The 25223-nt window shown below is 42.8% G+C and overlaps 1 protein-coding gene across 4 annotated transcripts in view; it reads left to right on the forward strand.

The window, feature by feature from the left end:
• Window positions 1-25223, forward strand: part of COL22A1 (collagen type XXII alpha 1 chain) — a 268249-nt gene that overhangs the window by 79229 nt on the left and 163797 nt on the right. For all 4 annotated transcript variants that reach the window (XR_008576049.1, XR_008576050.1, XM_054818065.1 and 1 more), the window contains exons 5-10: window positions 8882-8993; window positions 18709-18832; window positions 21819-22094; window positions 23165-23245; window positions 23856-23969; window positions 24537-24581. Coding sequence is in view for 2 of the 4 variants with exons in the window: in XM_054818065.1 (XP_054674040.1) it covers window positions 8882-8993; window positions 18709-18832; window positions 21819-22094; window positions 23165-23245; window positions 23856-23969; window positions 24537-24581 (752 nt within the window). In the remaining 2 variants the exon portion in view is untranslated. The remainder of the gene's footprint in view (window positions 1-8881; window positions 8994-18708; window positions 18833-21818; window positions 22095-23164; window positions 23246-23855; window positions 23970-24536; window positions 24582-25223) is intronic.

Below are 25223 nucleotides of genomic sequence, written 5' to 3' on the forward strand. Positions count from 1 at the left end.
AAGTGAAGAGTTTGCAGTTATGCCATTTTGTGGCTTTCCAGAGGAACACAGAGCACCTTAGGGCCCAAGGAACTCAAAAGAGAACTTCAAAATAGAGGAAATAATTAAAATTAGAACCTAATACAAATAGTCCCAGTAAGTTCAGCTGGTGCAAGCCTATCTGGCATACAAGGACATCAAAGGAATAATGAACCTCTGTTTAATCTTGTAAATCACTGGAGCAGGAAGGGAGCTGAAAGAGGGCCCGTGGCACTAAGCCAGATGTCCATCATTGAGAAAATGGAGAATGACTTCAACACAGAAAAGCCTTCAGTAATGAGGCAGAGAGTTTAGTGTCACAACCAGCCTTCAGTGTTGTTCAATATGCGACTTGCAACCGTTTGAAAACTGAGAGGCAAACAGGTAAGAGTGGACGGATGTAGTCAAACAGAACAATGCATCAAATAAAGTGGTGTGTTATTAACATGGGGTCAGGTGTTGAAAGGTGCTGCCTCAGAGGCAGCTGCTGTAGACATGTATTTATTTCCTGTTTTTACAACAGGCTGGGAGTTAGATTACAACAGCCCTTTCCACCAGGTGGGATTGCTATAACTGTGTATTCATTTATTTGCTTGTGGTTTTGTCCTCTCTCTCTTTCTCTCGTGCTGCCTCTTTCGACTAATTTTCCTACTGGTTTTACATCCTTTTTATCTTTCCCAAAGTGTTACCTTTCCTGTGTAAGGGTACCAAGTGCTGTATCTGTCCCCTCTGTTTTTGACTGAAGCTTTAGGCTGATGTTTCTGAAACAGCATGGCCCATAGTTCAACCCAGTGACCACCTCCTCACCTGCATCCCTGCCTCCCGATGCTTTCTTCTTTTTGGGGTATAGGTGTGTGATATACCTCAAGCAATGTTCCTGCTTCTGATTATCCCAAATGTGGATTGGTGCTTGAGCTGGGATCAAGCTCTTTTTGTGGTCTGCACGGGACTCTTGTGGTGCTGCTTTGCAGGCACTAAGAAAAAGTAGAAATTGTGTCTCCCAAGTGTCGTGATGCAGAGGAAGCAAATCAGGATCAGTACACCAACAGCCTGAGCGGTGGCATCGTGTACTGGGGGTAAATCGGGTTTTTTATTGTTATAAAACTGAGACCCTCTAAAGGGTCCTCTAAGCCACCTTATGGAGTATCACCTAGAAGGTAGGGGCTTTCTGGAAGATACCTTCTTCATGCTGGTGTAAGAGCTGTTCTGTGTGCTTCAACAAACCTCATTATTAGCTTAAGCTCTTAGCTGCTGTCCTCACTGAAGTCTGGTGGATCTGGTGAGAAAGAAGTCAGACCAGCATGAAGTGCTGCTTAAATCCCACCCGTAACATCTGTGCAAAGAAAGGGCAATTGGTTAATAGGAAGAACCTCTTTAAAACACTCTTGAGGCCCTTTAATCTATAGGCTTTGGAAAATTTTATAGTTCCAAAATTCCCTTGCAAGCTGCTTGTAAAATATAGGAAATTATTTTTTTTTAATGACTTGTGCAACCCCTTTACTCACCACACTACTTCATGCAGGGCTTGTGGGCAGCCAGTAAATCTCTCTGGTTTGTAGATGTAGCGCTTAATGCTTTGCGAATAAGTCAGATAACCACTGCTGGCTGATGATGCTGAATCAAACTGTTGAGCTGAGAGTGCTAGATGTAGGGTGAATTATCCATGCAAAAAATAAGCTGCTGCTTTTTCTGTCTTTGCTGGACAGGCAAACTAGAGGGGAACAAAACAGTGCAAGGGGACAGAATTCCTATACATTGTAAGTCTCTGGGAATCACTTCTTTAGACAGATAGAGTTAAAAAAATTAGTCCAGCAAAAATAGTTTCTTTCAAACACCTTTTTACAATCACTCACAACGAGACAGGTCTAAACAGTGTCTGAGCTGCAGGACTCGGACCTTACCTGTTCTTTAGATGACCACAAGCAAGAGACACTTGAGTGCGCCACAAGGATGCTGGAACAATGTGAAGATATAGTGTCTGGCTGCTTTGACATTGACCCCACTGTTGTCGTTATAGACATCTCACCAACCCAAGCAGCTGGTCATCAAGAAAGAGAAAAAGGGCTTTCTGACTGCCTCCTGCCAGCACACCAGAAAGACTAGGACATTGAAGGATGATAGCATCAGTGTGCACCTCACCCCCTCCTAAATTCTACTTCTTGCGCCAAGTGGACCTATGGTTGGGGCAGTGATACACTGATATGGATGAAGGTAATTTTAATGTGGAGGAAGAGCCTTGGAGACGGAGATTTCAGTGAGCTTTTAAAAATATCCTTAATATCTGATGTTCTGTCAGCTCTTGCCAGGATTTTCTTTCCTGTGGAGGAACGAATGTCAGGAACAGCAAAATTGCTGTAACAGATGATGAATACTATAACAATAATAGCAACACATGTTGAATAAAGTAGTAGGTCTCCCCTTCAGGGTTTGGACATTTTTACTTCTATCCCAGCCCTGAACTGAGACACATTTTGGCTGTCCAGAAATAGCTGATTTCAGCCTAGAGCATTGTGGAAGAGAATGATGCCAAAGTAGAAGAAAAATACCCACATCTACACTCTGACTTCAAGTAACTAGTTGCCAGACATAGCTGGTTAAATGCACTATTTAATTTTAGAATATAGCATAACATATTTTTTTCTGTTATTTTTAAGTATATATTAGCACAGAAAGAAACTAAGACAGGTAACAAAAATGAGGGCTCTTGATATTGGTAATAGCCTTGAAGACCATACTGGAGGAATTGGAAGGGATGTTCAGGATCTAGTAAGCATGCAGGCTCTTCCTTGTGAGCACAGGCTATCCATGAAAGCTAAACTTTCAAGACTGCAGAAATGTTAGGCAAGAAAATTGATAAGATCTTGTATTTGCTGAAAGACTCCCAGGTGACACTGTTCTTCCTAGGAATTTATACACTCCTCTAGTCTACCATAAAGTTTATTGCCATTGACCTCCCTCTAGTAAAAGTAACATATGCTGTTTTATCACAGGCAATACAGATTGCTATTTTCAGAAGTCTCAGAGAAACAGTAGCTGATGGCAACCTCCCTGACCTTGGCTATTGGTGATACTCCATCAATACATTGACAGGGCTGATAACTCAGCTGAGATTTTAAGCAAGACCAGAGTATGGAGCATCTTCTGCAAAAGCTGCTTTGTTTTATATTAGGGCTTGTGGCTGGAAATCCTCCATAATAAATATATTCCAGACACATCACCTGAGGTTCTGATGTCCAATGCCTTTCCCGATTCCTTTCTCACCTGCTTTCCACATTCTCCTCCAGGCAGTTGTCTCACCAGAAACTTTCACAATTAGAAGTAGCCCAGTGGCTCCCCTGTGAGTGTTACCTTGGGCTCCTTGGGAATGCAAAGCAGGACACGTTTCTCAGAAGGTTTCTTCAGGTTAAAGAAGATAATGGCTCTGTCCTACGTTGAGAAGACTTTCCAAATGTGCACACTGCTGTATTTTCTGGCTATTAAAATTTATTTTTGTTGCTCTGGTTTTCTGGGTTTAGGTGCTGTTTTAATTTTGTGGGGTTTTTGCCCCTGACACAGGACAGGAAAATCTCAACATGCACACTAGCTGCCACCATGCTGTCCATATCAGATCCTTAATGGAGCCAGGCAGAAATCCAGCTCATACTGAAGGCAACCAACCATGGCCCCTTTAGTCTGGGCTTGAAATACTTACCTTGAAACAAGTGTTATAAGCCACTGGACGAGTTCAGAGCTGTTTGATCATCCTTTGGCCACGCTTTATGGTGCGGTCGGGTGCAGTGGGGACATCTTTCCTGTAAAAGAGAATCTGGTTGCATATCACAGTTAGACCATGTAGAAATTGTCCAGTGCCAAGTTTTGCCCATCTTGTCCCTGTAACAGGCAGATCTGGGCGTGTTTCTGATGCTGGAAAAATGAGCTGCTTCCTGTAAGGGAGTTATTACTCGCAAATAAAGAGGCATTCGGCTGATTTGATCAGCAGAGCAGTGCATAAGAAATTGCTTTTCAAGCCAAGTATGCTGTTAGGAATCTAAGCTTCTCTTTCAGGTCACTGTTTTAATTTTAATGTTAATGGACTAGGGTGTGCTGCTTTTCAGGAGATGTAATCATGTTAGAGGGTTTCAGTGGCCCCATATTGTTATAGTAGCTATGATGAAGTGGGAGTCTTACGATCAAAGTGCATTATTCATCTTATTAATTGCCATGTTTATGGCATTACTGATTAAATAGTTTATAAGCCAATTGGGAAACCACACCTGCCCTGGTACACAAAAACCCGCCATTTTAATCAAAGCAACTGAGAACAGGAAAGTCCCACCCTTTCATCCTGTGCTCAGACGTGTGCAATGACTGCGTAACAGCAGCTTTCCCCTTACTAATTTAGGCAGGTATGTTCTTTCCCACTTCACTTGTGGAGAGGACTGGGAAGCTACTTGTAGGATCTCTTTTTCCATATGGCACTGACAATGTGGTCCCTCCACCAACAGAGACCCCGTATTTCTGCTGTCACTCCAGCCCAGAAATGCTGTACGACAGACTAAACAGCAAGTGAGATGTCTGGGGAAAGGTCTAAGTGAGCTGTTGCCACTGCACTGTTAGCAGCCAGACAGTGCCAGGTGTAAATTCCTCTTCAAATGTTGGAGAAATGATTACAGCATCACCTGGGTTTTTTACATGAACATTGTGGTTCAAGACTAAATTGAAAGCACCATGTTGTCTCCCTCACAATTCCAGTTCCAGTCCTAAAGTCAACAAGGGAACATACTCAAACCAAAGGGCTTCCAGGCACATGAAGTAGACAAATTAATAATAATAATAAATATTATATTGTCCTTCAGCTGAAATAATCTTAGAAGTTACTTTAAAACACAAATTCATTTGGAACTTTCCCTATGTGTCTTTCCAGTCCCACCTGGGCAATCTGTCTTGAGTAATTTCTTAGCTCAAATGGCAATATTTTGGGTTTGCTTGTTTCTTCTCCCACTTAGAAATGGAACGGTATCTGTTTAAGGAAACTCTTACAGTGAATAGTCAGGATAGCAAACTTAAGATATTGCTGGTCTGAATTAAAAATCTGCAACCTTTATTCAATCCTGATGGCAAATGAGACAATGTAAATATAAGCTGTACGTGATTAATTAACGTTTTTCCCCCTCTTTTGCTTCATTCACTGCATAAAATGGATTGCATTCCCTATGAGCAGAATATATCTCACCCAACTTCAGTGGTCTGAAAATTGCTGTCTGTATGGGCTCCCTTTCTGCTGAATGGAAGGAGGCAGGCACTGCCAAATAGTGATTCAGCCTGTCTGTAGATAGGTCCGAGACAGATGCAATGAGTCATCTTCCTAGAGACTCCTACATTTCTCTGCTGACCCACAAGGGAACCAAGGCAACATACATACATCAGATGTCTCCTTTTTAGACAGCTAAAATTAGGTGAGATGCATCTCATCCTCAGCACAGTTCTTTATTGTTTAGTGTGTGGCCCGTTGCCACATTTTCTGTAATGCTATTGAAATCCTTCAGCAACCAAAGTGTGCGTTACCTCCATGGGCTTTGGTTGGCAATGGAGTATCTAAGAGTGGAGTCTATCTCACCAGCTAGACCTTTACTAGGTGAGGTTTAGCATGCAACCTGAGCATCCTAAGCTCTGTTTATGTCAATGGAGAGAAACATGCACTTTTGGCATCTGTTTTAGTGTGAGATTAATCTTTCCCTAGAAGCGCCTGTATTTGACTCTCTGTGCCTAACTGAATGAGAGTCTCTGTTATTACCCTGTCTAGGGAGCTGACATTGAGCCAGATGAACCCCATGTGAGGTGCTCTGTAAACTTGAATTAGGTTGTTTCATAGCTCCCTCTAAAGAAAGTGAAAGCAATATCTCAATTTGACACAGAACAAATTAATAGTGTGATTAAAACAAAACCATTTGCTGGTTTTGAGTGTGGACTCTGACACATCTAGGGCTTAACTTTCCCGTAGACCTAGATGACATTTTTCGAAGAACAACCCTCATTCATTCTTTAATGAAAAATATATCAAGAAATTCGCAATTTGCCAATCCATAGCCTGAATAAGAAAAATTCTATTAAGATTTACCTCTGTGCTTTATTCAATCCTGAATGCAAATGAGATAGTCTAAGTTGTGAGCATGACGTATTTTCATTACTGCAAGTTCTACTTGCAAAATAGTTTTGATAACCTCGCATATGTTTCATGGTGTTATTTAGGCTCTCTAAACTGCATGTTGTTAGGAAATCTCAGAAAAAAAGAAGAGATTGATTAAATCTGACTCAACTTGTTTCCGTTGGAAAAGCAGGCTAGTGTGCACACATTCACAGTTGCTCACGTTGCGAACGTCAGCTTGAGTTGTCAGAAAAAGATGAGAGTAAGTTTGGGTCTGAGTTAATGATGGGAAAACTTAGAAAGAAGTTCTTGTCACTGTGTCTTGCACTTGCGTAGTTTGAGCAATGGAGCTTGAGCTCCATGAGATGAGCAATACTCCACAGCTTAAGGACTCTGGTGACTTAACAGTACGATGTCACTTGGGCAGCATTTCAGCCTTCACCATGCACAGCTCAGCTGCTGTGAATGGTTCACAATTTCCCTTGCCAGTCAGTGTGGATTCTTCTTACTCAACTGCCTTCCTCACATTTCTGTGGTTGGTGTAGATGAAGGACATGTACTGCATGGTGAAACGAGGGTTTATATGGACAGGTCATACTGTTTCTTATGTGATAGCCAGAAGGGAGCTCTCATGTTCTGGTAGGGTCTATTTGCTATGATTTATAGCTGCAATCGTGGCTGATTACAGTACGTCAGAAGGGTGTATCACTGGAGTTATTGCAGAGGTGATTATGAGGTGGAGCCATGAGGCCCTGGAGCATCTTAACTGCCTTATTTGCCCTCCTGAATGTCCGGTAATAGCTGAAAATAGAGTGGACAGGAGGGAAAAGCTGTTGACAGCCAGGAAAGTTACTGTAATAGAAAAGGCCTCAATGTGGCACCAGGCAACCATTTCTGTCTTTGCAAACAATTAAGATTATATTTCCTCAGAAAAAAGCTATTTATTGTGAAAAAGCTCCATGATGGAATCTTTATGTTTTATTTGCTGTCTGCTGTCACATATTGATTTGCCTCAGGACTGGCCTGCACAGATTTTTTTTTTTTTCACATATTTACTCATTTAAATGTGAAGAACAATATCATTAGGTGGGTGCCTTTTCCTGTCGCAGCTGTTTTCAAGCCCTGCAGAGACTTTCAGCCTGTGGGTTGTGAAAGGTTCATGAGGGCAATTAAGAAACCCAAGAGTCTTAGGGCCTAAGTTCACCACACAAAAATGTTTATCTATCCTATAAAAGTTTTAGGAGCTCAGTAACTGAACAAAGTTAAAAGCACTGCCATAGTTTAAAATCATTTTATCAAAATAAGCTAGTATAACATCACCATTTTGTGTGCTGGAATTACACCCACAGGAGTTAATTTGTGTAATTGTGCATGTGTGAAGGGGAGAAGGGGTTGGAATAGCCCAATTAAAAGAAAAACACAGGTTCTCTGCTCAGTCACTCTCAACCCAGCTTTTGCAGCATCTTTGCCTCTAACTCCACAGTGTGTCTGGTTCTGGGAGCGGCTGTTAGTTTGGACGTGCATCCTGTGGAGCCAGTTTGGAGCTAAAAGCAGGATGGTTGCATCCACACAGTTCTGCACCTCCAGGAACTGGAGGCATACAGGAGCATGGCACAATTGCACACCCACTGTCCCTGGCAGGGTTTAGCAGCTGGGACGTCATGTCACAAAAATAATGGATTCATTGTGGCTGGGACCATATTGACTCTGAAACTGCGTAGACCCATGTGTGTGGTTTATGCTTGAGCTAATAAGACTTGTCAGAACAAAGTCAGAAGCTTTACACAAATGTCTGTACTCAAAACTAATAGCTCATGATAATGATTCTGTGATTGGACTAAGTCGTATTGAAATTATATGAAGAGGGTGTGTGGTCAAGCATCTTGCACTAGTGGTTTTCAGTAAAGATATTGGACCTATTAGAGTGGATCCAGAGGAGAGCCACGAAGCTGATCAGAGGGCTGGAGCACCTCTCCTATGAAAACAGGCTGAGAGAGTTGGGGTTGTTCAGCCTGGAGAAAATGAGGGTCCAAGAAGATCTTATTGTGGCCTTTCAATATATAAAAGGGGTTTATAAGAAAGATGGAGAGACACTTTACCAAGACCTGTAGTGACAGGACAAGGGGCAACAGTTTTAAACAGAGAGTAGATTTAGATTGGAGATAAGGGGGGGAAAAAATTGCCATGAGGGTGTTGAGACACTGGAACAGGTTGCCCAGACAGGTTGTGGATGCCCCATCCCTGGAAGTGTTTAAGACCAGGTTGGATGAGGCTTTGGGCAACGTGGTCTAGTGGAGGGTGTCCCTGCCCATGGCAGTGGGGGTTGGAACTAGATGATCTTTGAGGTCCCTTCCAACCCAAACCATTCTGTGATTCTATGATTCTGTGATTCTATGAATAAATTTTTGAGTATGCACCTGTGCATTTTTCTGCATAGGGATTAATGAATTATACAGCATTTTCAAGATGGTGTGGCAATGCAAGCAATAACTATTGATTTCTGGAGAGCTCTGTTCTAATCTCTCCAGAATTTGTTACAGTTTGAATTTATGCTTGGCTTTGAGTTTTTGGACTAAGCAGATTAGACCATGTCAGAATTGTGTTCTGGCTTTTCCCAGCAAGAACAAGGTTAATCTCTGAAGTGCTGTGTTTGTGGGATGAGGTAACTACCTAAGTACAGTTGAAGACATGTCCCACTGCCTGATCAATGCCTCATATTTACACTTCTGTTATGGGCAGGATTCGACCTGATGGATTCGTTCAGTGTGAAACAGATTTTTGGAATGAAAGAAAATGGAATTCAGAGTGCTTATGTACGACTTGGAAGCTTCCCTGTTGTTCAGAAAACTGAGTGAGTACCCTGGTTTTTCACTTTATTTTCATCTGAGCCTCTACATTATATGCTTCTTCTAGGTCAACCTTGTAAAAGTTGTCTAGTACCTACACATATATTGCTGCTTTGATCAGCTCTTTCAGTTCTGCTGGCACAGAATTTCTACAATGTGATCAGGAGCCTCTGCACCAACTACAGGCTCCAGCCTGGTAGAGTATGAGCTGGTTTCAGTGTATCTCAATGGTTGTGAGGAGCGGTATCAAGAAATTCACAAAAGAACTTAACACTTAGCAAATAGCTTCTAAAAGAAATACTTGGTAGCACATCCACTGAGATATATATTTGCTCATCACAAGAGACCAGTTCCTAGTAGATGTTGTTATCAGTTAGCTAATATGAGTTTTGGTCTCCTAAAAGAATGAGCGATTTTTAATCCTGGTGTCGACATGGATTCAGTCCTTGGAGCCTTGTATGACCTGGCGCTGCCAGTTGTGTCATAGTCTATTAGAACGGTTTCTCTTCGGGTTGTCATTTGAGTCCTGCTAGCATTAGCCTTGGAAAGAGTGAGTGCATAATTTCACTGAGTAACCATGAACCATAGATTGAATTGTCATCATTAACATTTTTGCAGTAAATTTCTCTGTGCTGGTTTGAACTTCAGCTTAAAAAATCGATAGTAATTCTTTTCCTTCTTATGGATGAGGGCTGTTATTTTTTATTCTGTTTTAGCTCTTTTACTCAGCTCACTGCGTCTTTGAGATTGTCCTGTGACTTACATTTCCTTGATTTCACAATATTTTTTTTCATCCTGGAGCCAGCCTGGATTGATTTGCCCTTCTCCCCTTCCTCTTTTTTTCCATACAGTCTTATAAAAAAAAAAAAAAGTACAAATACGATACACTGAAAGGAAAATTGTTTTCTCTAAAGTCCATAAATGATGTCAAGTCTCAGGATAGGTAAATTCACGATCTAGGAGAAGGCCAGCCAACTAAAGACACCTTGGTCTTGATAAGTAGTATATACATAACTAATGTGTGTGGGGAGGGAAATAAACCTATTTTGTTTGGCTCACAGCAGTCTCTTGGTATAACCTCTGCTTGCTGAGGCTTGTAGTAGCCATTGGTAGTGTGATTTATCACTGTAAAGCATTACCACCAAGACTATATAGAAAGAAGACCACCTTGAAGTAGAGGGAGGTTATCCTCCCCCTCTACTCTGCCCTGGTGAGGCCACATCTGGAGTTCTGTGTCCAGTTCTGGGCTCCCCAGTTCAAGAAAGACAATGAACTACTGGAGAGAGTCCAGCAGAGGGCAATGAGGATGTTGAGGGGACTGGAGCATCTCTCGTATGAGGAAAGGCTGAGAGAGCTGGGTCTGTTTAGCCTGGAGAAGAGAAGACTGAGAGGAGGTCTCATCAATGCTTACAAATATCTAAAGGATGGATGTCAAGAGGATGGGGCCAGACTCTTCTCTGTGGTGCCCAGTGACAGGACAAGGGCCAGTGGGCACAAACTGGAACACAGGAAGTTCCATCTCAATATGAGGAAAAACTTCTTCACTTTGAGGGTGACCGAGTGCTGGAACAGGCTGCCCAGAGAGGTTGTGGAGTCTCCTTCTCTGGAGAGATTCAAAACCCACCTGGATGGCGTCCTGTGCAACATGGTCTAAGTGATTCTGCTCTAGCAGGGGGGTTGGACTAGATGATCTCCAGAGGTCCCTTCCAACCCCTACCAATCTGTGACTCTGTGAAGAAGTCCAGTTTGCACTTAAGAAATTCTGAGAGTGATGATCTACTGAATCTGAGCTCTGTGTGCTGCTATGATGAATAGGACTAGTGCAGTCCTCGGGTGTATGAGCGGGAACTGTGAAGTATCAGCTGACTATCTCCATATCAGGCAACTCAATCACCACTGCTGGGATGCTATGTCCAGTCTTTGTTTCTATAATTCAGCAGATAGGAATGGAGTGGATGAAAGTTTAAATAACTGGGAAACAAGTCTGACAGTGAGAAGTTCAAGAAGTGCGGTGTAATCAGGTAAAATTAAGAAGTGGTTAGCAACTGAGGTGACCACTTTCTGTAAGAACTGCTGGGGAATCAAAGTTTAGTAAAGGGTCTTTGGTGCTAAGGATAGTGGTAGACTGAAAGTCAGTGGCTACCTGTTAATGACATCAAAAAACAGCATGGAAAAAAAGGCATGCTTTTAACAATGAATGTAGTTGACCACTGGAACAAGTTAACAGAGATTACAGAGAGTTGTCCATTTGCATTATTTTTTCAAATTAAGGGTTGAAGTACTTTGTTGTTGTTGTTTCTGTTGTTGTTTTCCCAGAAAGACTGAGGAAGTGAAGCCAGACCAACAAGTTATGATGACTTCCCTTCTGCTCACATTGCACCCATTTACTTGTTGTTGCTGTTTTTAAAATAAATAGAATATTTTATTGCCTGGGACAATTAGAAATAAAACATCCTTAATTAGTAAATTGAAATGACTAAGCTTCCTTTTGAATGATTAACTGAAACATGGAATTAAAGAAGAACTTTTATATTTTCAACCTTTTCTATTTTAACTTCCTTACTCCTGTGGTTTGGGAATGAACCCAAATAGGTATATCACCGTGGAAGGTGTCTGCGTGTTTGGTTCATTTTAGCCTCTGGATGTCAGGATTCTGAGATGGTGCATATAGGGTCATTGCTCACAGAAAATGCAATCTTGTAAAGCTGCACAAAACTGATAACTGCAATAATAAACAAAACAAAAACATCTGTCCTGTCTTACAGATAACCTCAAGCAACGTTTAGCAACTCATAGCAACATCTCATAATTAGATATAAAATCATTAACTGAATAATATATGTAATTCACTTTATTATCTGCTTAAAGGATTTATATCCTTTCATTTAAGCACTAGGACTTTTACAAAGTGCCAGCTTAGCTGCCTCAGAAATGTGCCTATTCATCTCCTGATCTGGAGCCTACAACTATGAACTTTCTTCCCCTTTGTGATGAGGCATCCTATGATGGTTCTGTGAACAAGCACAACAGCCAGGGAAGTGGCAGCAATCAAGGTACTGGTTACTGAGGGACTTAAAGATCTCTCTAGCTGGCTGGGGCTTCTCCACACTCCTCAGGTAACTGGGGCTGTCCTATGTTTGCTTTAGGCTCCTCAATCTGTCTTCTGGCCAAAGCTGTGCCCCACATTTCCCAGGTTTTGGGAACTCAGGCTTGTTTCTCATTACTATTGTCTTGGCTAATGCCAAGCTTTTGGCTCACTTTCCTGTTCTGTTATCCATCTATTTCTCCTAGTCCTGACTCCCCAGAGCCTTCCTCCTGCCATGTCTATCCCTCGATTTTCTCTTGCCTGATCTGGTTCCAGCCTGGCTTGATCCTCATCCCAGCTGCCACCTCACAGAGCTTCCTGATGCTTGGCCTAGCTTCTAGTCATGACCTGTTTGCTCTTTATATTAGTACAGTGTTGTCTCCCCTCAGTTTCTGAGTCTTGGGGTTTTTTTTGGGGCATATATACCTCGATGTGTTTGTCTGGAGACTTTGGTTCCTGACATCAACTTTGACTTCAGTTAACTGCCTTGGGTTTCTCCATGAGCTCTTGCCTTGGTCTCATCATTTGTTCTGCTCAACAGAGAAGAAAATTCCACCCAAAGCTGCCAAGACCTCCTACACTAAACATGAAACCTGTTGAATGCTTCCTTGTTCCTTACTTCCTCTCAAACATATATTTCATATGAGGAAAGGCAGACACAACTAAGATTCTTCAGCTTGGAGAAGAGAAGGCTCAGTGGGGGATCTTATTCATGTGTATAAATACCTGGTGGGGAGGAAGCAAAGAAGATGGAGCCAGACTCTTCTTAGTGGTATCCAGTGACAGGACAAAAAGCAATAAGAACAAATTAAAAACATGAAATTCAATCTGAAAACAAGAAAAATCTTATTTAGACTAGACGATCTCAAGAGGTCCCTTCTACCCTCAATGATTCTGGGATTTCTGATTCAATACTGCACCCTCTCCCACTCTCTGCCAGCCCTGTCTTTCCCTTTCCACTCTTCCCCCATACCAGCGGCAGCTGTTAGGCCTGGTCTGTGATCTGTCCCAAAATTTCTCATGGTACTGGACTTGGAGAAAGGCCAAGATGCTGTGCTGAAGTCAGAGATGAGTGACACACCTCCTTGCTCTAAGTGGCGAGAGCAGCCTTCCCAGCTGAAAGATCTTGCTGTGGCTCCTATCTGATCTCATGACCTCTCACGATCTCAAGTGCTTGTCATCTAGAAGAAACATGTCTGTCCAAATCTGCTGTGAAGTTAGTAGGAGAACATCTATTAGAGGGACACTGGAGGAGTTCCTTGTAGATTTCTTCTTTACTAACCAAAGAAACAGGGTGAATTCATGGGCCCCAGTGCTTGGCTCATACCATTTGTGCTCTTCACCTGTTCATGTGCTCATGTCAAGTTAGTTTTGGCTGATGTCAAACATTGTTATCCCAGACAATACCTGAGCCTGGTGTGGAGGATGGAGCATGCCAGAGACTGTTCCCCAAAGGCAGTTTGGATACGATCACTCTCTTTGGGAAAGAAGCATTTGGTTGAACTTCACTCATGGCTAGCAAATGGACCCTGACCGTTATTTACTAGAGTGGATAGAGTCTCCAACTTCTAACAAGGTAAAGGAAATAAAGCAAGCATGGCTGATGTGAAATGACTGAAGGCTTTTTTTGGTCTTTTAGAGAATAAAAGACTGAGGGGAGAACTGATAACCATACAAAAGGCTGCAGCCAAGAGAGGAGAACAACTTGTTCACATGGTTCTTTGTGGGAAAAAAGTTATTTCAGGAAGATTAAACTGCAGTAAGTGAGATTTAAGATAGATTTTTTCGTAGCATGTAGGATAGTGAAACACAGGAAGAAATTACCTAGGGAGGTTGTATCTATTCCATCACTGAGGTTTTTGAAGTAGAGGCCAAAGAAATGTCTGCCAAGGATGTACAGGTGGGGTTGATTCTGTGTTGTGACAATACTTCTACAGCCCTTTCTTTTCCTTTTTCCTTTTTTTTTCTTTTTTTTTTTTTTCCTGTCATTCTAAGAGCCCTGGTCATGTGATGCATGTGGACGTGAACTGGCTTTCTCCAGCCTTGTTTCATACATGAAAACCAGTAATAGTCAATGAGTTGCATTGAGTATTAGCAGTTTGTAGCTATTGTAGCAGTGGTGAAATTTCCCAAATACATTAATTATGCTCTTCCTCACCAAATGCAGGCACTCTATTAATTGCTGTTACATTCTGTGTCTGAAGTGAGAACTGATACACTTATTTTTCTCCATTGTGTTATTATTATATATGTAGGATCCCATGTTGATTGTCACAGATGCAAGCTCTTATGCCAAACAAAAGCATGTAAGAAGGAGACTATATCATGAAAATGAGCAATGGCTAAGAGAATCTCCTGCCTGGTTATTGTATTTTTTTCTTTGTAGAAGTTGTGATTCACCTGACCTTGGAGTTGGGTTAATTAACTCTTAGGCTAACCTGCAGCACCGGGGGATTCTCTTGTCTTGGAGTTTTATAATGGCCTCTTCTGCAATCCATCCCGTTGTCAGAATTATAGACCAAGGAGCTGGCAAAGTGCTCCCTGTAGGTACCAGGCATCCAGCAAAGCTCCATAATATGGATCATCAGTTCAATTCAGCCTTGGGTAAAAGAAGGAAATAAAACATTTCTGAGGACAGCAATTCCTGCCCTTGGATTCCTAAGTAAAGCTGAGCTTTTAGATGGAGATCACTTTTTAGTGAGGAAATAAATGAAAACTCATAAACAGAGGTTTTGTTATTTATGCAGTAATGCATCTCTGTAAAAGATGCAGGGACCAAGGATTTCAGAAACAGCTTTTATCATATCTTCAGAGCAACGAGATTGTCTTTAGATTTGCTTGTGGCATGAAGCCTTTCTCTGCTGGGAACTTGCAGCCAGTTCTTCAGCACCTTTAAAAATCAGTTGAGGGTGACAGGTAATAGGTCATTATAGCTTTCTATCAGTTTAAATCTACCTGATGGGCCATTTATCAGCCTCTGTGTGATGAGGTGTGGCCACACTCACAAGGATATTTAGGTACCTAACTCCCAGTTATTTCTGTGGGCATTAAGCATCCGAAAACCCTTTTGGAATTTAAGCTCACATGGTGATATTCCGGTTCCCAGCTCAGAGATATTCAGAAAGACTATCCTAGCACAGAGGCCAGTGGTTGGCTCTTCCAGATTTCGTTGTAGGTTTTCAGGACCAAGGCTCAACGTGATATCTTGGGGGGTTAATTTCAACCACATGCTCCTATCCCTCCCTGCTCAGTCACAGCCACTGCCTTTAATTTGTACTTGGAAGGAAGCACATCTCCGTATGCAGAGTTGAAAAACCATTAGGGAAAAGCAGCATTGAAAGCGTGTGTCCTGCCGCTGTTTGATGTGATGATAGCAATCATGCTATGGATCAGGAGGAGAGCAAAGTGCCCCTAAAGCTCTAACTCCACTACCTTGTGCCACCACTGGATTAACCTAGGAACCATTTCTTTGTTTGCTTTTCATTCAGTAGGAGGCTGGAGTTGGTGGTGGGCTGTAGCTAGGAGAGTCGTTCAGTACTCCATATAGGGCACTGTGTGTGCCCAAAATGTGAATCAGAATCCTAAAGGACAGGGCAGAGAGGGAACTCATTAAACCCAGTTGTGATGGTAAAGATAGGTGGTGAGGAGTGAGTGAAGGTAAATGCATGAGGCATGTATGCTGAAATGACAGTTTGAGGAGCTGAGCCACTGGCAGCACTCTCATGTAGAAACACCCACAGCTTTTGTTCAAGAGAATGGAGTGATAAGCAACACCTTTTCAACTATCAACATTGCCACCTTGCTGAAGTTTCTCAAAGGGATGGATGTTAAAAGCTGAAACATGAGTCATCTTCTCTGACAAGCTTGGGCACCACGAGTTGTCATGGTTTTACCCCAGCTGGCAGCTGAGCACCACACAGCCACTCGCTCACTCCCCCCGGTGGGATGGGAGAGAGAATCAGAAGACTGAAAGTGAGAAAACTCGTGAGTTGACATAAAAACAGTTTAATAGAACAAACACAAAAAGGAAAATAACAACAATAACAACAACAATATATACAAAACAAGTGATGAACAGCACAATTTCTTACCACCTGAAGTCGATGCTATGAAAGACCCCCAGTTGCCCAGCCTCCCAGCCCACATGCGCAAGCAAAACAAAACAAGGAATTCATTCACCGCTTCCCATGGGCAGGCAGGCGTTCAGCCATCTCCAGGAAAGCAGGGTTCCATCATGCATGACGGTTACTTGGGAAGACAAATGCCATCACACTGAAGTCGATGCTGCGCAAGACCCCCAGCTGCTGCAAAAGGGCCCCAGTTTCATGCTTCTCAGCCCATCCCCACTTATAAATGGAACATGATTTCATATGGTATGGAATATCGCTTTGGTCAGTTTGGGTTAGCCGTCCTGGCTGTGTCTCCTCCCAGCTTCTTGTGCACCTCCAGCCTTCTCTTTGGCAGGGCAGTGTGAAAAGCTGAAAAGCCCTTGACTACTTGGCAACAACTAAAACATCAGTGTGTTATCAACATCATTCTCATTCTAAATCCAAACCACAGCGCTACACCAGCTGCCAGAAAGAAAATTAACTCTATCCCAGCTGAAACCAGGACAGAGTGTACAAAGATATTTGACAGGAAGTTTGCACTAAGGCATGTCGGCGGTGAAGGAAACCTGGCGGGGTGCCCTGTTGGGAGGGCTGATGTGACTGACCCAACTGTCTCTTGCCAAACATCCCGTAGACTTTCTGGGTGGTTTTCAGTGCCCCAGTCATGCCAGTTGTATTCTCCATGGCAACTCTGCCACAAGAGTGACAACCGACGCGCTTCTTGTTTTGTCATGAGGGGAGGGAGAGTGTGGCTATTTTGTGTGCCATGGGAGAGATGGGTGCTGGGGTGAGGTGGATCTGTCACCAGGGAGGGCTGGTTTGTGAATAGCTAGTACCAAGAAGTGAGACAGCCTTGTCTGCTCTCCTAAACGAATGATTTTGTAAAGGAGCTAGTGGGAACCTGGTTCAGTTTTCTCTTGTGTTGGAAGGCTTCTGAGAGCACCTGTGTCCCCAGCAAGTGCATAGCCTGCATGGGCATGGGCATTTTATATAGCAAAAGCCACAGCAGTGGGTGAAACCACAGCGTTCCAAATTTTTAACTTGGCTAAAAAGACAGGAAATTCAAAGCAGAAATTAAAAGATGACTGAATATTTTGGCATTAGGAAAGACTCGTTTTCAAGCTTTGCTGTAATTGCAAAACAAAATATTTTGGAAATTTTCAGGATTTTTGCTTCAAACACTCTTAAGAGCCTCTAGTTTTTTGTGTCTTTGCACCAGTTTCTGCAGAGTGATGGACTTTGTCAAATATTCCTCAAGAGAATCTTTCTTCATTGCTTTGCTCTTTATTAATTGCTGCCGTTGTGTTTTGTTTTCTAATGAGTGCTTATGCCTGACTGCTCAGATGTCCAGAAGCAAAGATATGATATTTAGGAAGGACCTACTGAAGAATGATCAGAGGAGCAGGCTGGCTTGGGCATGAGGAACAATGAAGTTAACTGGGACTCTTCAGCTGGAAAAAGAGATGGCTTAGAGGCATTATAAGCAAAGTTTGCAAAATCATGAATGGCATAAAAAAAATAGAAAAAGAATAGGTTCATTGTGTTGTCCCTCATAAAAACTGAGCTAGAGCCTAAACAAACAAGAGAAGGCTCATTATACAGTGGGTAACAGTGTGATTCCTTGTCAAAGGAGGTTGTGGATGTAATAAGTTTACCTGAGTTCAAGGGGAGACTGGAGAAGTCCATACAAGATAAATCTATAAAAAGTTCTTAATGTAGAAATTGTAGCTGTCTCTGAATTTGACCCCTGGATCCCAAAGTGTTGGAGGTAGGGTGGGATATGTTTGTTCTGTTCATTCTCATTCTCAGGCATCCAATAATGGCTAGAGACAACAACAAAAAAAATAATCCTGGGTTAGTTGTCCCTTCTTGTCCAGTGTTGCATGCTCGTGTTATGATATGCTCTTATGTTGGGGCTGAGTCAAACAGTGCTGGTTTTTGTTACCTCAGACTTATGCATGGATCATAGTGTCACACCAGTAAATTTCTGCCTAATGTGTTTGTAGCATTTGATTTGAGAAGGTTATTCTGTTCTCCCAAGCCATCAGCCAAGGAACATCTTCTTGGGCAGGCATGAGATGTAGTGACTGTTTGGGGGCAAATATTACAATATTTGTTGCTATAACTGTACATTTGTAGAGAGTTTCAGGTGTGCCTCCCCGTTGTCAGGTGTCACAGGTCTTCAGTGCATCCAGAGAACAACAGAATGATTTACAGATTGCATGAATTGAAGCATCAGGAGAAAAAAAACTGCTTTGATGTGATGGATACTAGACTGCAGATTTTTACAGTTTCTTATTTAATTTGAGAGCTTCACCATTGTTCCAAAAGGGCTCCTCAAGGACAGAACCACCTGGAGGGCACAAACTCATGTTCATCTCTCTGCAGGCTGCCAAATACAGCAGATTTTGTAGAAAATATGTGATACTTTTGGGAAGCATTGCTGGGACATGCAGTGAGTTTTAGAAGTACTGCTCTTCACTGCTAAGCCTGATACATTGCTCTGTTTTTCCCTCCCCATGCCAGGGATGTATTTCCACAAGGTCTGCCTGATGAATATGCCTTTGTAACTACCTTCAAATTCCGGAAGGCTTCCAGGAAAGAAGACTGGTATATTTGGCAGATTATTGACAAGTACGGCATACCACAGGTACGGGGCCCTTTGCAGCCAGCAAGAACAGCCTTGTTTCTCTTTTGTTGCATGAACCAACTTTTTTGCCTTAACCTCCCACTCCTTTTTCCTTGCGGACCAGTAAAAATGCCTTTGCCTGTCTTTCAGTTCATTTTGCTGAAAGTCCGTTATCTTTACTTCAAACCCTGGAGGAAGGCTTGCATAGACCTTGATAGCTGTTAGCATGCAGATAGGTGTATTGGTTGGAAAGGAGGAGAAAAATACACCATCCTTGCTCTTGAAACCAGTTTTGGGTTTTTGGTTGTTTTGTTCAGGTAGTTCCATTTATGGAAAATATTTTGGCTGTTTGGAAAAAGCCACACAAATGTACCACAGAACAGTGAGCCATGTCAAGTTTTTTCACGGGCTTCTAGATACCATGCAAAGGCATTATGGGTTCCCTGCTTATGATGTGAATGTAGTACCTATGACTGCTCCACAGCCCTGAGTCCTAGCTGCTGCAGAATTTGATCTCATAATTATGGTCAAGTACTCTCAATTTCTCAGGAGAAAAATATCATAACAGTGTAATAAGGGGCTGTCTACTCCTATAAAGCATGTTCTTAGCAGCATGCTGTATTTTAGGGTTCAAGTGTGCTTGAGGAGGAAGTGGTTTCTATCGGCAGTACGTTTTTCTGCTTAGGACAAACATGGTGCTGATGGCATTGACTGTAAACTGGGCTGTCAGCATGGGCTTACGTAGCCGTGTAACACAGTGCTGCTGCTTTGGAACCAGTATTCGAAAGGATTTTGGGAACTTACAGTGAAGGACAGGTGCAGTCTGAGAACTTAGATACAATGGTAAAAGGTTCATCTGAAAATTATTATCAGCTGCACTTTGTTTTACTGCAAAAGATTTACTGACTGGCATGCATTCTTAATTCCAGCGGAGTTAGAATGTGCGCATCACTCAGCATTTCTTGGAGACAGACAAAAACTTGAACTGCTTAGATGTGGGGAGGAAAAAAGCACTTGAGATTCTCAGTAATATTTTTAAAAATGCCTTAAATCGTGGTGCTGGAAGTGCCTTAGAGCCACATGAGCCTTGTTTCATGTAAAGTCGGTTTGGCCAGTACATTGCACAGCTTACAGACTGCAGACACTTCTCAGTTAACGCTGATCCGAGGTGGCATTTCCAGCCAGCACAGTGCTCAGCTGCATGGAGATGTTGGGTCAGATCTGGAGTCAGCCTACCCTGGGCTGCTTACATCAGACACGGCTCAGTGCCGATGTGGCTAAATTCCTTCCAGCTCTGCTGCTTGTAGGCACGCTGTTTGTTCCCCTGGCTCTGTGCTTTGCTCCATTCCCTGCTGCTTGCTGGTAACTGCCTGACTTTGGTTAAAGAAGAAATCAATTTGTAAATGAACTAAAAGTATAATGTCTTCAAAAGCATGTTTTTGCCTGCCTCATAGCTTGCAACGCGGTGGGGGTGGGTGTAGCGAGATGCTGTTCAGAATGGCTTGTAGGGGGGAAAAGGCAGACACAGGTAGAGGGAGAAAGATGGAGGGAGGCAGCGGTGGGATTTTGATTCTGCAGTGAGCAAGTGGAGTGACATGATTTGATACAGAATTAAAATGGATTTTTTTTTCCACTCTCACTTAAAAATGCTTTGCTTAAGAATGCTCACTTAGGACCTCATTTCTTGTGTGTCACACTTGATTACTTTAGTCAGAAAGGAAGACATTTGAGGCCGTCTGTCCTTAAACCCTTCTAACTTTCCCGTATCCCTAGGCATCGTCTCTTCTATCTCTAATTAACCGGATTAGGCTGGGAACTAGTCTTTGGCACCGACTTTAAGTGTCATGGCCTGACTGTGTCCACACAGTGTAATACATGGTCCTAGGTCTCCTCTGAGCCTAAGGCATAATCATTATTGTGTGTTTCAGTTTTCTGCTCAAAGCATCTGAAATAAAGCTATAGCTCAGCAGACTGGTTTCATACCAGGCAATGAGGGATTTTTCCATGCCGCATGGGATGGTTGAGGACATGTGATGGGTACTAAAGAGCACAGAGCCTGCTGGGAAGTGTGTGTGTGTGTGGGTGTGCGCAGGATAGAGGGATCCAAAACAATCTCAGCTTTGTCTATCTGCCTTTCAGTATATGACCCCATCTGGAGTACTGCATCCAGCTTGGGGGCCCCAACATAAGAAGGACATGGGGCTGTTGGAGCAAGTCCAGAGGAGGGCCATGAAGATGATCAGAGGGCTGGAGCACCTCTGCTATGCAGACAGACTGAGATAGTTGGTGTTGTTCAGCCTGGAGAAGAGAAGGCTCAGGGGAGACATTACAGCAGCCTTCCAGTACCTGAAGGGGCCTGCAGGAAAGCTGTAGAGGGGCTGTTTACATGGGCATGGAGTGATAGGACAAGGGGTAATGGGTTTAAACTAAAAGAGGGGAGATTTACATTAGATATTAGGAAGAAATTCTTGACTGTGAGGGTGGTGAGGCACTGGAACAGGTTGCCCAGAGAAGGTGTGGATGCCCCCTCCCTGGAAGTGTTCAAGGCCAGGTTGGATGGGGCTTTGGGCAACCTGGTCTAGTGGAGGGTGTCCCTGCCCATGGCAGAGGGTTGGAACTAGATGATCTTTGAGGTCACTTCCAACCCAAACCATTCTGTGATTCTATTATTCTACGTGCTACCACCCACCCATGCCCAAGCATTGTCTGGGAGGCATCAGGGTGGCATGTACTGAAACCATGCCAAGGATTGTACTCACAAGAGAAGACTTTAGGTGGTCATGGGTCTGCACCCAAGCCTGTGCCCTGCCCTATTTACTGGAACAGGTATAGGCTCCCTGTCTAACTTCATATCTCACACAAAACTCTGTCCTCTGCTCTTTCCTTGGGCTTCTCACCACATGCTGTACCGTCCCTGACTTTGGGGTGTCAGTTGCAATGGAAGGCAGGCAGGAGGAAGGAGGAGGCTTTGTACTTTTTTAACAAAATCACTTCTGTCTTCTTGCAGGTTTCAATCCGACTGGATGGAGAGAACAAAGCTGTGGAGTACAATGCCATTGGGCTCACCAAGGACGCCGTGAGAGTGGTCTTCCGAAATGCACGAGTCAGTGATCTTTTTGACCGCAGCTGGCACAAAATTGCCCTCAGCATTCAGTCAAAGGCTGTCTCACTTTACATAGACTGCAGACTGGTGCAGATGCTACCTATTGAAGACAGGGAAAATATTGACATTCAAGGAAAGACTGTGATTGGCAAACGCTTGTATGACAGCGTCCCCATTGATGTAAGTACTGCATGTGCTGATTAGGGCTAAGGCAATGTTCAGCATTGGGTTTGCAGCATGTGAATGGGTTTTTTGGGAGGGTATGCTGTAATTGACCCTTTTCCTGAAGCAGCACCACTGAAACGTTACCTGTGTTACATAGCTCAGACAGATTGGCATCTCATCACGTACAAGACTTGCTGTCTTTCTGCGTGAGACTGTCAGTATCTCCGTAATAGGGGTTAAAAATGAGAAATTAATTTCATCTTTTTATCTGGTCCCAGAATGTTCTGTAGTTAAAATCAGAGACAAAATCATCCACAAATACCATCAGATTGGGTACTGAGCTACACACGTAAAGGTCTTTTGCTGTCTGATCTTGGCATTATGAATGTTTCCACCCGTGATAGGAAGAGATAGAGAAAAAAAGAAAGGTTGTTAACTCAGGAGAGTCGTGCTATATTCTCAGGTCCTCAGAAAATGTGCATGATATTAAATCACTCTTGCTCCAGTTAAACCGAAGTTGAGACCTGCAGGTTGGACCTGATTGTCCAGTAGCAGTAACATGGTAAAAGTTATGCGTGATTGGTGTTTTGAGATTTGTGTAATCTTTCTTAGCTGTGCAAAATGGAAGGAATGTCCATATTAAATGCCCAATTAATAGCATTTCTCACGCAGGGGTAAATGGTCAGAAGATGCAAGGCACAACAGGAGAAAAACAAACTTTATGTCTAACGAAATTTTAGGAAGGATGGAGGTGGTCAGAATATGTCTTTTCAGACCAAAATTTGGCCAGGACATGGGGATTAGCATGCCTCCTTATTTGTAAGAAAACCTGCACCAGAATTTTAATAGGCATATTCCTGCTCTCATTAGCTCAGCACTCTTGAAGCGCACTGAGATATTGGTCCATTATTGATACAGAGAGAGAGAGAGAGAGATATTGACTACAGGATCCACCAAATCACTGTGAATTTATCCCCATCTGGCCTTTGTTTGTGTTTGTCTGCACTGTTTGTAGTCAAGCAAAAGGACATGCAGTCTTTAATAATTTACTGTCTCTGAGACTATTGCCTCACTTTGTCTTCTAGTTTGATCTTCAGCGGATGGTTATTTACTGTGATTCTCGGCATGCTGAACTGGAGACCTGCTGTGACATTCCCTCTGGACCAGTAAGCTGCTTTCTGTCATTTATTCATTTTCACATGAACACTCTTTGCTGAAATCTATTACAGAAATCAGGGAATATATGACAGCCTGGGATTATCATTTTTTTAATGATGGTGAATGAAACCTAACTATATAATTGGTAATGTAGCAGTGCCAGAAGAGGACCGCTGCAGAGGGATGGCTATGAGAAATTGGAAGTTTCCAAGTTGCTCTTTCCTTGACAAACTGTCAGGGGAAACAAAACCCTGAAGTGATGATGGAACAATGGAAATTCAGCATGAAATATTCAACATGTTTCCCACTGGTTTTATTTGGGAAGAGCTAAAATGGTGCCAGTTGCTGCTTAGTTTCTTGTGCCCGGCTCTCATTATAAACTTCCATTCTCCTTTCACTCTTCTCCTCTCAATCCTGGTTAAAGACATTCATTGTTTATTTTGCCACGTTTTTCCCTATTGCTTGAATGAATGGGGATTTTGTGGGATTTTGTTCCTCCCTATGACTCACTTAGTTGTGCATTATCCAGTAATGCCTATGCGGTTTCTCTAAAGCGGGTGGAAGAGGAAGCTTTCTAGCATCGAAAGCTTCGTCATGACCTTGGGTGTTTGGGTGTAGTGCCAGGTCACGGTCCTGACGGAAGCACCTCCCCTGGAATTGAGGCCCACTGTTGGCAACGAGCAAGTTGGCCACCTCAAGACTGTCAACTGCTCCTGTCCTGCTGGACAAAAGGTGAGCGTTGAGATGAGTGTGTTACATTTGGGGGATGGTAGATAGGTTTGGAAAGACGGATATGACACCGTGCAAGTGAGTTATAAGAAGGGCTGTAGTGGTGGAAACCACTTCATAGAAAGAGCCAGATGTGTCATTCACAGGTGGGATGTCTGGAGAGGTAACAGCAGTCTTCCCAGGTATTTTCTCTTTACCTAATTCAGTGATTTTGATGATGCTGGTAGTTCTGGTAACAACCTTGAAAACAAAGTGGTTATTCTTATCCAGCCCAGTTATGTGCATCCTTGCATCCTTCTTCAAATAAAAAGAGATTCTGGAGGTAAATATAGCCACATTGAAAAAAATCTCATAGCTTTTGAAAGCGGTGTGCTTGCTTATATTGGCTCTGACTGGGACGTCTGAGAAGCCAGCTTCATTGTCATTGCTCTTCAGGGCATGTCATTTTTAGTCTGTTCTCCACTAAAACCTGAAAACATTTTTGTTGTCCTCAGTTGCTGTGGGACTGGGCCCCTTGCTCTTATATAATGAGAAGATCAGTCTGACTAATCATGGGGTTTTTTGTTGTAGGGGGAGAGAGGTCCAACTGGCCCTGAAGGTCCTAAAGGTCAAAAGGTCAGTAATGTGTGCTAGTTCATTTGTTCAATAAAAACAGCCACAAAGAAAATAGTTTCAGAGTAAGTTGAGGAGTTGATATTGAGAAATAAAAGTCAATTTGACATATGACTGAGTTCAGATAATTTTGGATGAGCCCGGGTGTGCACGAGACTTTGGCCATCTTGTATCTTTGCTCCAGGCTTGCATTTGAGCTTCTCTGTTGCTGCTTTATGTTATTATGTTATTCTTAGAGCAAGTGTGTACCAAAATCTTTTCCTGTAGTGTCTAAACTGGCATTTTTGCAAGTTAGTGTTATTCACTAGGTCATGCGCAGCTTTCACGATAAGTCACTTGGAAAATCATGTGCTGCTTCTGTGCTGTGCCTCGCTCAGCAGTACTAGATATCCATACATTAGGTAGCAGCCTCCCAGTTACACTCTACAAAATTTCCTGAGACAAGGGTAAAGGATTAGCCACAATCTGTTATCCTTAGCAAGATTGTCTGAGTCATGAGCTGATGTTAAATATAGGCCACTTTCCTCAGGACTCTTCTTCCTAGATAACAGGGTAGGAGAGTGGTTGTGATTTCTGCTTCAAGTTTCACAGTGCAACCTCTATATTATTCTGCAAGCTTCTTTGACATGCACATGTGTACATTCA

The sequence above is a fragment of the Grus americana genome, chromosome 2 (genome assembly GCF_028858705.1).
Source record: "Grus americana isolate bGruAme1 chromosome 2, bGruAme1.mat, whole genome shotgun sequence".
In the NCBI taxonomy this organism is placed as follows: Eukaryota; Metazoa; Chordata; class Aves; order Gruiformes; family Gruidae; genus Grus; species Grus americana.